The sequence below is a fragment of the Manacus vitellinus genome, unplaced genomic scaffold (genome assembly GCF_001715985.3).
Source record: "Manacus vitellinus isolate BGI_N305 unplaced genomic scaffold, ASM171598v3 scaffold_3_pilon, whole genome shotgun sequence".
Lineage (NCBI taxonomy): Eukaryota > Metazoa > Chordata > Aves > Passeriformes > Pipridae > Manacus > Manacus vitellinus.
The window spans coordinates 5,654,369-5,670,253 of NW_021940535.1; the positions used below are offsets into that span (position 1 = coordinate 5,654,369).

Sequence of the window (15,885 nt, forward strand, 5' to 3'; positions counted from 1 at the left end):
TCACACCAACTTTTATTTCTATGTTTTCTGTTTCTCTTATGGATAGTTAAACCCCAAACTTCTGCCAAAACTAGCTTTAAGCTGAAGTGTTTTATTTTTCCTGGCTGTGGAGCTAGCAGAATAAAAGTGTACCACTAGGGGAATAATTGAGCACCTAGCACAGACAACCCCTGGTTTTGGCTGGTCTGTGAGCACTGTCATAGCAACAGAAGTAATATTATGTTATATCATACTATTCTCCTTATCTCCTTCTCGCAGTGCAGCCAAAGGCCCCAAGCTCTGACAGTGATACTTTGGACACGCAGCAAAACTTGCTGTAAGCTACTGCTGCTGGGCAGCACTGAGTCATTCAAAGGTACTCATGAGAGCACAGGGATGTCTCTACCATACAGTGTTGTGCCATTTAAACATGACATCAGATCTCTGCTTAAAATATCAAACCTATTCCAGACTAAAAATAGCTTTCTAAATCCTTAAGGTCTTATGTACAAAATGCAAATTACCAGTTTCCTATCTGTTAGTGCTGAAAACTGATATACTCATTTAGAATATTCCCAAGTATGATTTAGTGTGGGTGACTTCACAGGGCTTCTCTGTAGAAAGAACAACAGGGCACTGGGGAAAAAGCTAGAGGATAAATAACACAAAATAGACTGCATTTGTGTTTTCCTGCAAAATAAAAACGTTACTTTAATTATATTTTAATTGATTTGGATGAAAAGATCATAATATGCCTATTTCAGTTCCTTTTTTTATTAATACTTTGACACTTTCCCTTCTGCAAAAGCACTGAAATGTCTGTGAACATGTTTTCAAATACTATATTATCTGTTTTCAACATTTTTTGTTCTTTATAGTAAGGGTATATTTGAATACTGCTTTGTCACTTGTGGTTTTCTAATCTACACCACCGTATGCTATTTGTTGCTGTGCTGGTTTAAAGGTAAACTGGAAGGAGAAATGAACCCAACTGAAAAGAGATTATAAGTCAGAGTCACAATTTAATAACAATAATACAATAAATACAATTATATGGACAAACAACTGGTTTTAGCCCACAAAACCCAGATGTATAACCCAGCACCCTGGGGCACGAACAGAATGGTGTTCGTTGGCCCCTGTGCTGAGCCCCACATGGTCCTCCTGAGTCCAAAGTAAAAGGAAAGGAAAACCTGCTGGTGAGAGTGCTGGTCTCAGTCCGGTCGAGTGGTGGTCGCAGTCCGGTCGAAGTTCTGGTCCTCCTCTGGATCTGGCGAGTGGGGGCCCAGAAGTCCCAAGACTCCAAGATTATATACACTAGGTTTGAGGGGGAATGCCCGGTACCTCCTCCAGGGCAGGGAGTTCCACAATGGGTGATTGTGAGTCATGAGATATTTTTGGAATCCTTGGTGGCCCATTAGAAGACATCACCCCTCAAGCTGGATATGGAGGTGTTAATGACTCCCCAGAATCATTGGTGTGAGGATAGGAACATCCTCCTATCTCACAGGCTTCTTAACACCCAGCTTATAGCCTGAGGGGTCAGGTGTGCTCTGGGCAGCTGCTGCAAATGGTCTATTGTTAACAGTTCTTGGGAAATGATATAGAGGGTGTAGAATACACAGTTTGGGTTACACCCACACAGTGATGAACTGGTGCCAGCTGCTCTAACTAGGACAGTTGCTATTATGCTGGGTGAGTCTAATATGAGGCAAGCAAGAATATTTCCCTTTGTTATCTTAACTGGGAATTCACATTCATAGCTGCCAAGAAATAACAAGGTTAGTGCTTTGCAGGATAAACTAGGACTAGGTTTCATAACTTTACTCCTCTGAGTAAATCTTCCAAGCCAAGGAGATCTGTTGATTTGATAATCAGCAGTGCCTGACATTTTAAGTTATCACATTCAAGCCAATAGGAGATATTACCAGAAAAATATGCAACTCTTGGAGTGAAAGGTGGCACAATATAACACCTTCCAGTATAACACAGACTTCTCTTTCCATTGGTTTTAATTTCCCACAGGAAACTTTTGTTATCCAAAAGTTTTATATTGATATTCAAATCACTTGCCTATGGTAAACTTTTTGGGTTTGGTTACATACTGAAACTGTTAGCACAAGTGATAGGGAAAATTAAAGGAAAAAACCATCATTAGTATAAGGAAATCACCTCATAATGTCTCGTGAGTAATTAACACACATCACAATAAAAGCAGATCTCACATGTTGTGGATTCTTTTGCTGATGAAATCTATCCTTAGAGCCACTGATTGATGACTGACAAGAAATTGCATTGTCTTCAGCCTTATTAGCAGCACATCACAACATGATTGATGTTGTAGTGGCCTGGAAATTACACTATTTTTTTACAAGGACAAAAAGAAGAGCAAAAATGCAGTCTGACATCTATTTTAACTTTATTTTTGTTTTGTATTTGAGGCATATTCAATTGGCTTTACTTCTTTCATTGCTCAAAGAAATTGCTCTGAGGAATAGCTGCAGTGTTTCTGCAGTCCTGCAGATTGCTTTCTGACCTTTCCCTGTCCTTTGCTTAAACGTAAATTCTCTTTTTTGTTTCTCCCACAGCTGTCCTATCATCATAAAAGCATTTCTGAGGAAACAATTAATTTTTGTTCCTTTAAAAAGCCAACTCTTTCCCCCCTTTAACAACAATAAAAGCAAAGGTCAAATGCAGGGCATGTGGCAGCATTCTGATGTGGGACATACCCCAGGGAGAAAGCAATACCTCCTTTGGTATTGAAATGCAGTGGAACAACAGTAGGAGAAGAAATTGCAAACCACCAAGGTAGTGTGGCCAAAAAAAAAAAAAATTAAATAGCTGGTGCTATGACTCATGTGCCTTCAGGTGTGCTGGAAAGGGCAAATTCAAAGCTTCCCGGTTTCTGTGCAGTTACTCAATTTGCATCAACAAGCACTAAGGAGATGAGAAGAGTGTATACTCTTTTTTGTTTTCCTTCTTGGGACTAAAGCTCAGATTCACAGTGTGAATTCTTGCAATCCTTATGCCAATGCCTGAACTAAGCTCCTTCATGTTTGTTTTTGTATTTGCATGAACCCTGAAAGCACTTACAAATAGTATTGTCACAGTCAGATTTTCTTCCTTTCTTGCTTCCTTCTCAGTGAGAAAAACCAGCTTTTTACTAGGCTGAGTGCATGCATGACATGGGAGGGGGAGGTGAGAGGCAGCAGCGCTGTACCCTTCCACCAACTCAGAGTGACACTTGATCACCTCCAAATTCTACCCTGGTTATTCCCATTCAATTCCATTTATTTTGCTGTTTGCAAAAACATTACATTTTTTTGGCTGAAAGCAACTGGGGGGGGTGGTGATTGTTAGAGTGGTTTAAGGTAACTAACTTCTTAGCTTTAATAGTTCATAATCACAGAACCCAGAAAATCAAGGCAACATTCCCTCCCACATACAAAAAACTCTACTATATGCAGCATGATTGTGATCTATTAGCTGAAAGTTACATGAGAAATTTTCCTGGGGTTGTTAATTTTAGGCTTCTAATATGGTAAGTCTGAATGCTGCAGACAGGCTTTTTTACATGTAGGTCATACTTCAAGACTTGGGTTTTATCCTCTATTGACTAGATATATACTCTAAAAAAATAAATATACTCTGTAAAGCTATTCCATTCTTCTGTCCTGTCAATACCGCCTTATTAAACATGCACGGTTGTGCTCTAGTGGTTTGAAAATTGCACATCAGTGCAAGAATTCTTTCACTGGGGAAAAAAAAAATCCTTTTCATTTTTAAAGAAAAACAAACCTTCCCCGTAGTACTTACTATCCATAACAAACTACTTTTAAAATGCAGGAACTCCTTATTTTATATGCAGAAAGCAAATAAATCAGAGTAATAAGTTTTAAAAAAAATACTAAGTCCTGGTTCAAAAAATGTGATAAACTTTCAATTTCTTTGTCAGCTAACTATAATAGGCCTGCTATGGTGTCATTGTTCACTGGATGAAGATATTTTATGAAAGATAAGTAGAGCAGCTTCAGCAAAATTGCTGGGTGCTGCATGCATGTACAAAGGCAACCGAGAGTTTTGAGGTTCTCACACTAGACACCCATGTGCAATATTTATGCACCTCTATGCTACTGAAGTAGTTTTGGCACCTCTCAAGATGATAGGGTATTTATCCTTACAATAGCTCTGTGATGTGAGATGTTTTTATTATCATAATGCGCAAGGTGAACCAGATGATGAAAGAAGCAAAGGATTTGCTCACATTTAAAGTGAGTGGTACAGGAAGGAACTGAAGCCAGATCTCACCTATCACTGCTGTTACTCTGAATACAGTGTAATTATCAAATGACAGTCTCTAATATTTCTCAAATGGCTCTTGTGAAGATGAAAGTTTTTCTCTGAGGTTACCTAAAGAGCGCCTCCATAGATTCCCTGGCAGAAAATCTTGAAACCTGGTCTGTTGTATATTTGACATTACATTTTTCTTCATCCATCCCATTTTATTTGATTTTTTTTTCCTAAACCATTACAGATATTTCCACTAGAAGTTGAGCTGGTTTTTCATTTAGATTCAGCAGACAATACATGGCACCAGTTGCCATTCCCTTACTCTGAGTCCCCTATGCCAGACATCAGTTCAAATGGCTGTATGTATAGACAGATTTATAGTACTTTCAAATCAGGAGCAGAGTGAAATGCAGCTGCAACTTTCCTGACATTTTTAGGTTTTCCTTGGCCTATACCTGCACACTTTTGTTCACGTATAGCAGATAGAATAAAAGACGCCTGCTTTATAGATCTATTGCAAAAGAAGGTTCAGAGCTCAGCCTTGCTTGGATGTATTAAACTGCTTCCTGGCAGAATCTACCTGTTGGCATTGTCTAGGGAGGCTTGAAGGTGTAATGAATCGGGTGGCTTAATCCCATCTTTAGTGGCACTTATCCTGTTCTACCAAAGGTAGCGGGAAACTTTACATGGATTTATGATCAGGTCCCATAGTTTCGCCGGTGCACATTATTCTACTTATCCCCCAATTCTGATAGACATTCGTTCAAGAAAGCTTTTTTTATACTGAGTACTGATGTATTCATATAGAAGAAATAAATCCTCACTAGATTTGTATTCTATTAATGTCAACAAGCAATTGCTGTATTTTTGTATTTTAGTCCACACATGGAAAGTTCAAACATGCGTCACAAATTATAAGAGTAACATCAGCCAGAATACGAGACTTGAGGATGTAGAACTATACATTTAAATCCCAATTCTTGGCTTCACAAACTAAATACTATGTAGATAGAATAAAACACTGAATGAACTAACCAGGTACATGGCAAGCGCTATCACCTTCAGAGCACTCAAATTCTCTCCCAGCTTTGAGATTCTGACCCTTTACTGATGTCCTATGGCCAGGATGTATGTCAGCAAACAATTCTTAATCTTTGTGACCACAGTCTGGAAGTAGCAGCAATTTTAGGTGCTTTCTAGCACACTTTTAGCCGCAAGATGAACAAGCAAGCTCTGGTTAATATATATTCAATATTCATAACTATATGAGAAATCAAAAATGAAAGGAAATTATGCATCAAGACAGAGGATTTATTCAGCTGTCTAACTTGTCTAAAGAATCTCTGTACAAGCATCAAGTGTTAGAAACTTCTCCAATGACTGTCCTTGCTTAGGGTTTTGAAAAAGCTGCTTTTTACATACAGAATATCATGCAGGGAAGCCATACCAATGAGGACTAGCAAGCAACATCACAGAGTAATAGTTTTAATTTACCAAATCTGAGCAGGGCCAAGAAGGCATTTAGGGCCTCCAGATAGGACAGCTTACAGCTGTAAGAAGTCATTTTAGTCAGCTTTGTGAAACAAAGAGGAGAGAACCTTTTTCTGCTGCCAGTTCTCGTGTTCTTGCCAGGTTTCATAGTTGTCAGGATTTTGTCTCCAACTTCTGTAAGGCAGGTATATCCTGTTACACTCATTAATAAGGTTGCTTTGAAGACTCAGCCTCAAAAAAAGCCAAACAGAGCAATGCCATAGAAGTAACCAGCATTACTTTCTCCTTGGTCCCAAGCTAAAAGGTGACAGAAGTCATGTCCAGTTTACATGGAAAAATAAGAGATGGCAGTTGGGAGTCAATGACAGCTGTCCTACTGCAGAAGGGAGATTCCAATTCTTATGCTGCCACTCTTTAAAAGCTCCTGTGTTGAAACTGGGCTTTTTTTGGGAGGTGGCACTTTTTTTTTTTTTTTCTGATCGCTCCACAGATCTGCTGCTTCTTTATTTATTAAGAATAATGTCTGGTACTTGATTCATGACAATCCCTATTGACATTCCTGTTCCAAATATCAACACAGAGCAAATTCAATTCCTGTAAAGCCTGGTGAGTTCTATATCTCTTATATAGGTGCTCCCAGGTAGAAAATTTTGCTTGAGCTGTGTTCAGCCACACATGTACCATGCTGACAATGCTTTTCACTGGTGAGAAAAAGGCAACGGAGAAAGAAGACGAGTGTCTGACTGTATGGCTAACAAAATCATAACTACCTTAGAAGAGGAGAAGCAGCACTGACATTTCACTGATGTTAAATCAGCAGCAAAGTAGAATTATGTTCCTACTTATATTTTCTTAGGTCTACAGCACTGGCCCAGAAATGTCATGAGACCATGCAAGTTTTGTAAGAGAAATGGGGCTTTTTGTTGCTATTTGGCTTTTTACTCCAGTCTTTCAATACTCCTGATACCAGACAGAATGAGAGAGTACAAAAATAAAAGTAGCTGTGTGGGGAGAGGGAGACTGGGGAGATGACCAAAGTATCATAACCTTCAGAATAAGTTCGTGAGTTCTGAGTACATGTACATTTTATGTGGAAGATTTGGATCAGTTTTTACTTCATCCTTTTTCAAATTGAAGTTGGACAGTTTTGTAAGACACATGAGTTCATTCTGGGGACATGCACTGTGCTTCATAAAATTGTTTCTAATGATCCACAATTCCTGTTCTGGGTTCCTCTACAGAGCAAGCCCAAAGTTTTTATATTTGCCAAGTCTGTCAAGAGAGGATGACTCCACTGAATATTGGTGTAGAAATAGGTACTGCTTTCTGAAGAAAACTGATCTGTTACCACCACATTCATTTCCCTAAGGCCTCTGCCTTGAAAGGGCAGTTTGCAGAGCAACCCTTCACTACACCTTGTCCCTGATGTCCCATAGCATTTGAAACATTACAAAAGAAAACTAGAGTTGTTCATGGAAACCTCCCCGACATTTCAACAGCAGGGTTTGTGCTGCATTTGACCCTCTTTAATCATGCAGCTTGAATGGTTTTCTGGATTGAGGACTTTGATGCTCCATCTAGCAGAGCTTCAGGAAGATGATACACTTGTGACCTCCAAGTGGGTAGTTGCTTCATTGGTCAGCCCTCTGCATTCCCAAGTCATCATATAACTGCATTCAACATAGAGAAAATTATCTTTTAACTATTTCTAGTATTTCCTAACAGTTTAAACAACGTGCTCCTGTGAGCTCCTGAGTACTTTGGAGCACTGCTGCAAGGACTTCAGCTTCTTTCAGTAAAGAGCATAATCACATGCATCAACCTCTTTGATGAGCTGGAACTTGAGGGGATTCAACATCTTCCTGTTTAGGGCCCAATACACTCACACAGACAAAGTGAACCTTCCTCTTATCCTTCCTTTTGAAAGAGGTGGTGTGCATGTGAGGAGAATTTCATGGCTCATTACAATACCCTGTATGCCTGTAATAATACAACTACAATGAAAACTATTTTCTCAGCACAAATCAAGTTAAACATACAGAACATTTTTGCTCTGTCATGAAACCCTTTAGAAAAAAAAGTCATAGAATAGAATATTCTGAGTTGGAAGGATCATAGAATCCGACCCACAGAATCACAGAATATTCTGAATACAATTTCAGAGAGCACCATTTACTTAAAGCTTTTTTTGTAGTAATGAACATTTAAAGTAGCAATTTATAACATTTAGAGCTCTGGAAAAAAGCACTGCCCAGTTTCCAGTTCAGCCCCAGAGCAGTGCTGAGGTCAGGACTGAAGGTCCCAGTATTCCCAGAGCAGGAGGCCCTGTGCAAGCATAGTGCCGGGCAATCACAAAGATTGCTCCTAAAATAAAAAGCATGACAAACAGTAAACAGGCTGGAGGCAAACAGAATTTTGTATCAGTGTGCCTCCCTAGGGGCTGTGCCCCCCGCCCCAGCAGTGGTAGTGTCAAACAGCCAGGAGCTGGCAATGGCCAGCAGCTCTGCCAGTGCCACGGCCATATGAGTGATACGGCATCTGCCTGAGAAGCAACTTGTGTGAGCTAGAAGCAGAGGTTAAAGAAGAATAAATTACTGGTCCCAGGGATATTTTTAAGTGAGTCTTTCACATACCTGGAACTACAGTGTATACTGCTTTAGATTTTTGCGTGCTTATCTTCAATGCCACTGTTAAATGGCAGAGGGCATCACATTTTAGGGAACTTTTTTTCAGGATAGCACTCTTTGCTTTTTATCTTGGAGTACTTAAGTTGAGTCTACTGTAAAATATAGTTGTTAAATGAAATTGCCTCTTCCATAACTTTTCCAGAGTGATTTAAGTTTTCTCCTATAAAATTGAGGTTATAAATCTATCAGAATGATTGAATTATTTATAGCACTTTGGGACCACAACTTGACTCCATGTTTCGTACATCCATATGGTGACAGTGACTATGATATTTTGGAGAATTTTTATGTGGTAACAGGAAAACCTAAATTAGCAAAATTCTTGAAAAAATCATCGGTAAAGTCCATTATACTTTTACCTATCTTCTTACCTTTTCTCTGCTCAACCACTGAATAAATTCTGCAGGCTCTTTCCTAACTTGTTCTGTGTCACTGCAGAGCTTGGAAAATGAACATCTTCTTTCATATACTTTTAGATAAAGTTTTTGCTTAGAATTGTGTGAAGATTCAAAATGCTAAAATGGAATAAAAATAAATTTCTTTTTAGATGGACAATTTTGTACCAATCTGTGGCACATTGCATCCTGTGGGAAGGTAGTAAACAATGGAAGACCTTTTGTTTAAAGATTGTTTGTGTCTTTAAGCATATCTTATAACCCCTTTGAATACAGTACTTACATATTATGATTATAATACTTATTCACCATTATTTAATCTCTTATAAAATGTTCATGAACACACCTTCTTAATCAAGTTCACAGATAATTTTAAAATTTCTTTTAATGTTGTTGTCCCAGACAGCAAAGCCAGTCCAGGACCATGATGTCAGTAAATGAATTACTACCATAGGAAGTCAGCCAAGCAATCTCCAATATAGTAGATTATACACTACCAATGCTAAAGCACTAAGCAGTAATTTTCATAGGAGGCTGTCAAAATCAGGCACCACTGTAAGAACATTAACCTTGAATTATGTTTTTAATGTTAAGAAATAGGTAGGACTGCATTGCTGAGAAGCAATATCAATGCTTTTTCAGCTCAAAGTATTAATTCTGCCAAAAGTGGTTTTATTTTCTGTCTAGAGTATTGAAACATCCCATCTTGTCTCATATTGGTTTGAAAACTTTGCCTGGGTAGCACCTCTTGGCATCTACAGATCAGGTGTCTCTTGCCTTGTTCCCCACTGAGTCAAGCTCCCTAGTTAATTTTATCTCCCATAAGGGCATCCTGATTATGCAGTTCTCATGAAGGATTGTACTAGTGGTGAATAACTTTCTACTATTGTGTCCAATCCTATTTCAAATCTTTCAAGTTCTGGAATTGTCATCATTCCTTTGTGAGATCATTCCAAATCCACTCAAATTTGCTCATCAGTACTGCTGGTTTTCCTTTTCCTCAGCAGTTGTTTGCTTACTGTGCCCCTTAAATCACTCTTCCTTGTGTGTCCTTCTTTGGAGCATTATCTACTGCAATATTTTAATGAGAATAAATTTAAAGCATAATTCTACTTGTCTGTAGTATTGATATGAGATGTAGGCATGGAGAATCTGTGTACTCCAAAGGAAATTTTTCCTTTGCTCTGTGAATCCAGGTACCCATCAATAAAATGGAGACTGTTTTTTTTCACTCTCACAGGGAAATAGTGACCCTATTCACCTAAATGTTGGCAGAGTGATTAAATAATGCAGCAGCAGAAGCACGCACAGATTAGTACTGATCAAGTCAGTAGTAATATGTTTCATCCAAAAGGTGTCAACACATTTAATTTCCCTCTTTTTTTTTCCTCTTCCTTTTTCTGTTCTTTTCAAGATGTTGGAGCATTTTTTGAAGAAGGAATGTGGCTTCGTTACAACTTCCACTCCCCAGGAACTAGCATGAAGGATTTAGTTAGCCGGACACTTTTGAGTTCTACAGATCCTGAGATCACAGCACCTGACCTCAACTTGAATAAAGAAGAGCTCAGCTTCAGCTTCAGTACCACCAAGTCCCCTTGTGTCTTATTGTACATCAGCTCCTATACCCAGGACTTCATGGCTGTGCTTGTGAAGCCAGCTGGTAAGCAACTGCTCCAGGCTCTCTCCATTGTACAGTTGATAATACTAAGCTGACATTCAGCTGAAGCTCTGAACAACTTCTCTTCACCCTTGTCATGAAAAAATAAAGCACTTAGAAATCTGAACCTGTATCCTGCTTGTACTGGATTTTGCCACAGACCAGCATTATGAAGGGAACAAGTAGGCACCCGAATGGCTGAACTCATGGCAATATCACTAGTGGTCAATGAAAAGGGTCATGTACTGTCCTTCTGAAAATCTGGATACTCACTGAGGTGGCTGAAATATGGATGTAACATAGCATATAATGTCCTAAATGTTTTGGTGATGGTTGAGGGTTGGATATAGACCATTTGCTGCTACAGTATTAAAACTGTATATAAACTGAATATACTTCAATTCCAAATAGTGCCTTAGAGCCCCATGAAAATCATAATTAGTGTGATTTTACTACTGTTCTCTTTTATGGGATAATATGAGTATTCCACATGCCACTCATATTTTTCCTTTCATGGGGAAGACAGAAGGTGCATAAGAGAAATCCAACATCAGACAACTTAACTATAGTTAGAAAGGTCTAGGGCTGCTCTTTTGGGCCAGAATATTTCCATTTTTCATCTATAATGGGATCTGCCCTTCCCTTTTCAAACATTCTTCCTTTTAATCAAATATTAAAATGTGTTATGAAGAGCAGACGCTTCCCTTTTGTTTAGAAAAGAAAAATCTGTCTGGCAGTATGTCATGAATATCAATTAATCACTTTTGACTATATTTTTCTAACAATATAACATGACATTTTCATTTCACCATATATTATTAAATTTCCATAAAAGTCCAGACGGTCACCCATCAAAAAGAATTAAATGACAGAGCAAGATAGTCCCTTGTGTAGATTATGTGTCAGTGTTAATTTGTTGTAATTTTGCCTTTATTCAATGCATGTCAATGGTTTATTCTTTAGAAAATATTATGCTTTTTATAATTTCAAAGAATTTTACTGCAGCAAGTATAATCTCAACAATAAAGTGCTGCTGGATGAGCTCAGTTTTGTACCAATTGTCCATATTGTTCAAGGAATAGCTCTGATTTGTTTGGTTTGCAGTCTGGAGTGTTTACAAACACTTTGGTTTGGAGGTGCTGGTCATTGTCACACTTCTGGGTTATAAACTAGAGGCAGTTTCAGCCCAGTAACTTTATAATCTCAAACACCAGCTCTTCTCTCACTGCAGAGATCAGCTAAGAGAGCAATTAAATGTGAAATGATAACAACTCTGTGTGAAAATAAAGAGGGGGAAATAACTGCTGAATAAAGATCAAAATACCTGAGGGTGCTTTTCACATTTTTCTTTCACTAGGGAACCTGCAGATTCGGTACAGCCTCGGAGGCACCAAAGAGCCATATAACATTGACATTGACCACAGAAACATGGCTAATGGGCAGCCCCACACTGTCAACATCACGCGGAATGGACGGGACATCGTACTGCAGGTAAGTTGCAGGTTGTTTGGTTCCATTACTTGTAATTCGTAGCATTTTGTCTCTTGGTGGTCTCCATTACCCTGAAAAGACCAGTGCAATTTAGAAAATAAAAAGTGCAGTAGATGGGATTCTACTTGCAGATCACACTCCTAGGAGTTAACAAAAGCTATTCTTTCCCTCTGTTGCATCGTCATGTTGTTCTGAATTCCTCATTTTAGTGTGATGACAGCTGGGCTAATACAGGTGTCACTGTAGATGCTGAAGGGCATCAGAAACATCTGGGCTGATAGATAACATGGGACTTAGGACAAACCTGTACCTTTCCAGAGCAGCAGCTGGAAGCCAGGAGGGATATCCTACAGCATCTTAAATGGCAGTGGAGCCTAATGCAACTAAATATCATTCCATAAGTCCTGAGTCTGCAAATGAAACTGTCTTTAAATTTAAATTCACCCTGCAGTCCAGTGAAATTGCAAGAGCTGTTCTGCAAAGATGAGCAGATGCTTAAGTGTTTGTGTGACAGGAGTCTGGGACAGAGAGTATTATTGAAGACACATAGCTCTTGCTTATTTAGGTTTTGGTACACCACAGGTAGAAATTTCATCTCTCCATATCTCAGTTTACAAATCTTTGAGATGGTATAATACTAAATAAATAACTGAGGGGAGCGCTGCAAGAAGCAATCAATGTTTCCAGGCAGCTTCTTCTGTGCGGTCATTACAGAGCTCTCTTTTCATTCCCTGCTTGTCACATCCGCAAATATGGAGATTGCAAGCAGTTTTGTTGTCAGGAGAGTCAGGTGGATGGGACAGATTAATCCGGATTTGTTACTCACAAGAAGCAAACCAAAACCAATAACAAATTAAATATAAAAAGGGGAAGTCTCCCTGGGAACCAAGCCAAAAGTTGAAGAAGAGTAGCCATCACAGTATTATCTACCTAGAGATTAAAATAAATCCCTGACAGTTATTGTTTCAAGGTATGAAAAGGAAACTTTTCAGTTTATTACAGTGTTATTTGACTGAGGCTGTCATTACTCAGAATAACACTGAATGCATTGAAATAGAATTGTCACAAAATTATTCACAAAATGTCGAATAACCTAAAAAAAATGTAGGTGATACATCCAAACTCACTTCAGGTTTTTTGAGGTTGGGAGAGGTATATATTGATATATGTGTCTCTCTTGCATGCTATTGCATGTTTTTATTTCACAGCTAAATGGAAGCTAAAGAAGACCTACAATTAGGTTCCCCTCTGGTGTTAAATGTTTCTATTTCCAGGAAGTATGGTATGTTTCCTATGGAGTCATAGCTGGCTGATTTAGGCAACTGTAAAACTAAATAAATTATTTTTTGAAGGGATCAGATGAGGTTACCTTGTCCAGTTAGAAAATATGTACACAGTTACATGTGCCAGCCTTGTATCAATTCACCTACATTTGATTCCCAACAATTTTTTTTCCCAGTGTTTTGTGAGACTATTATCTATCTAGGGCTTTGAAGAGTCAGAAACATTTTGGTTAGTCTTGCTGTGCTGAGGTAAAAATTTTTTGATCTATTTAGTGTGCATAAAACACAGCTTATTTATGTAAACAGAAAGCAGAAACATTTGAGGCTTATTAAATGAAATGATCTGTGTGATGTACATGCAAGAATAGGGGAAGAAGCGACCCATACAAAGCAAATCCAGAAATCCTACCACTACTGTGTCCTGAAAGACAAAATTTCTGTCAAATTTTGTTTATTCTTCATAAGTTGATTTTGTTACTTATCAGGTTACATTCTTTAAAGGAGAGAATTTATGTGAACAGAAATGGATCTGTCAAGTAGATTGTTCACTTGAAAATGAGACCTGTTTTTAGATAGAAACTCTTCGTGGTGTCTAAAAATACAAAAGATATAAATAGAGTTTTTCTCAGTATCCAGAGGACAAATCATAAAATATGAGTTTTCTCTTACAGATCTGAGCAAGAAACATTTGAGCAGACTTTTATTTCTTGCTAAATCCTTCTCCAACCTGATGAGCAGCTGGTTTGCTTGTTTTTAAAGAAGACAGCTTGCTTGCCAGGTGCTGTTGCTCACACTTCCACATCTCTACGTCGCATAAAAGTGTCACAAGGAGGATTTATTTCTCATCAAAGCTTCAATTCAAGAGCACTCAGTATTTCTGAGATCTTAACAATGAGTTCATACTTAGAATACCTGTCTTTCTAACTTACTGTAATAACCCTGTAGTGCCAGAGAGATTTAAAAAATCTGAAGACAGGCAATAAATTGCTACCATATGAACTGTGTGAACCAGAGTTGTATCATGATTCTCAGGAGTTTCAGTTATGTATGAATACAGAAAAAGTCTCATTTATGAACTCTATGAGACCTCATCTGATGCTGGCAGACAGGAGACCAGTGATTAGATAAAATCATAATTTGACTTGGGCTTTGAAATCAACATATCCACAATATTGTATGTCCATAAGATCACGAACAAGTACAAGAATATTTACTGTGAATGGTTTTTATTATCATTACATCCCTAACATACCATGACAGTCAGGACTAAAGATAGTAGCAAAAACTGTCAAATGGCTTTTATATTTCAATTTTATACATTCACTGACTATAGACAAATCAATAATTAGTTCTACGTTAAATAACAAGTTCTCATTTATGATGATATTATGATAAGATTAAGGATATACGTCTGATTTAGGTGTCAGGAAAACTACATTATGTAAATTCAGGGACAAAGATATGCTTATTTTCTGTTGTTTCCATGAGGTGGACAAAATCAGTATTTGCTATTAACAATTCCTATCCCTTGCCTCTAGTAAAATATCAGATACTAGTAACTATGGCACACCTCCAAGGCTGCGTTAGCTCACCTGTGGCAAGAAAAAGCCCAGACTGACAGATGGGGAATGCATTATTCCAGTAAATTACATTTCAGGGGCTGAGCTTTAGGTTATGGAGGGCAAGTTTTACTTTGTTTGACTTCATTAAAAGGTTTCATGCTTCAGCAGGGTATTTTCCATATCATAAAAACCAGATCACTCTTTAGCAAGTATTCATGGGTGATTAACACTATTCACACACCAGTAAAATCTTCTTTTAAGAAAGCCAAGGACAAAGGCTCCCTAGCAGAAGTTCTGATCCAAAGCCCATTGAAGTAATTGAAAGGCCTTCCATTGACTCCAGCGGGCTTTAAATTGTACCTTAAAGAAATGTGATAATTGCATCCCTAGGGCAAGGTTCATACCCTCTGCTTCTGTGCACGTCCCCAAAGTAAAATCAGAGTGGAATCTGGATCAGAGAGTTTTCTGTTCTGTTGCACACAGCTAGATCAGCCTGTTACAAAACAAACAAACAAACAAAAAACCACAACTCCCCCCCCCCAAAAAAAAGTATACAATGTCCTTTAATTTTCAGTGGAATAAAGTTCATAGTCAGCAGAGAGACTGGGCCTCTCAGCTTCCGCACTTTCACATTCTCAACAGGCCTACAGTTCTCCATCCCTGTTTTAAAGTAATTTCTATTAGTGGGTTATGAGTCACAGTTTATAATGCCTTCTTTTTTCCTAAAAAGGACTATGTCTGAGTGATCTCTTCAGGACTCTGGTGTCCCAAACCCATCCATATACTTTCAGGACAACTATCAGTAGCCATTGCACATCTGCTCATAAGATCACACAGAAGGACAGCTGACAGTTCTCTCTTTCAGGCGTGGACAATATGTCCAACTGTGGCAAAGAAGCTACACACAAGAATGTTCCTTGCTGACTCTACTCAAAGTGAGCTGAATTATGAGGCTTTATGGAAATCTTGACCTGAACTCAGCCGTTCATAAGGTTGAGAATAATCTAGAAAATGTATTTGTACAGATCTCCATTTTCCAGCTTCAACAGA

At 38.3% G+C, this 15,885-nt stretch overlaps 1 protein-coding gene across 1 annotated transcript in view; it reads left to right on the top strand.

The window, feature by feature from the left end:
* The window catches only part of CNTNAP2 (contactin associated protein like 2), a 1,004,683-nt gene that overhangs the window by 925,166 nt on the left and 63,632 nt on the right, over window positions 1-15,885 (top strand). Inside the window, exons 19-20 of the mRNA XM_018075661.2 lie at window positions 10,257-10,502; window positions 11,857-11,990. Coding sequence (XP_017931150.2) covers window positions 10,257-10,502; window positions 11,857-11,990 — 380 coding nt within the window. The remainder of the gene's footprint in view (window positions 1-10,256; window positions 10,503-11,856; window positions 11,991-15,885) is intronic.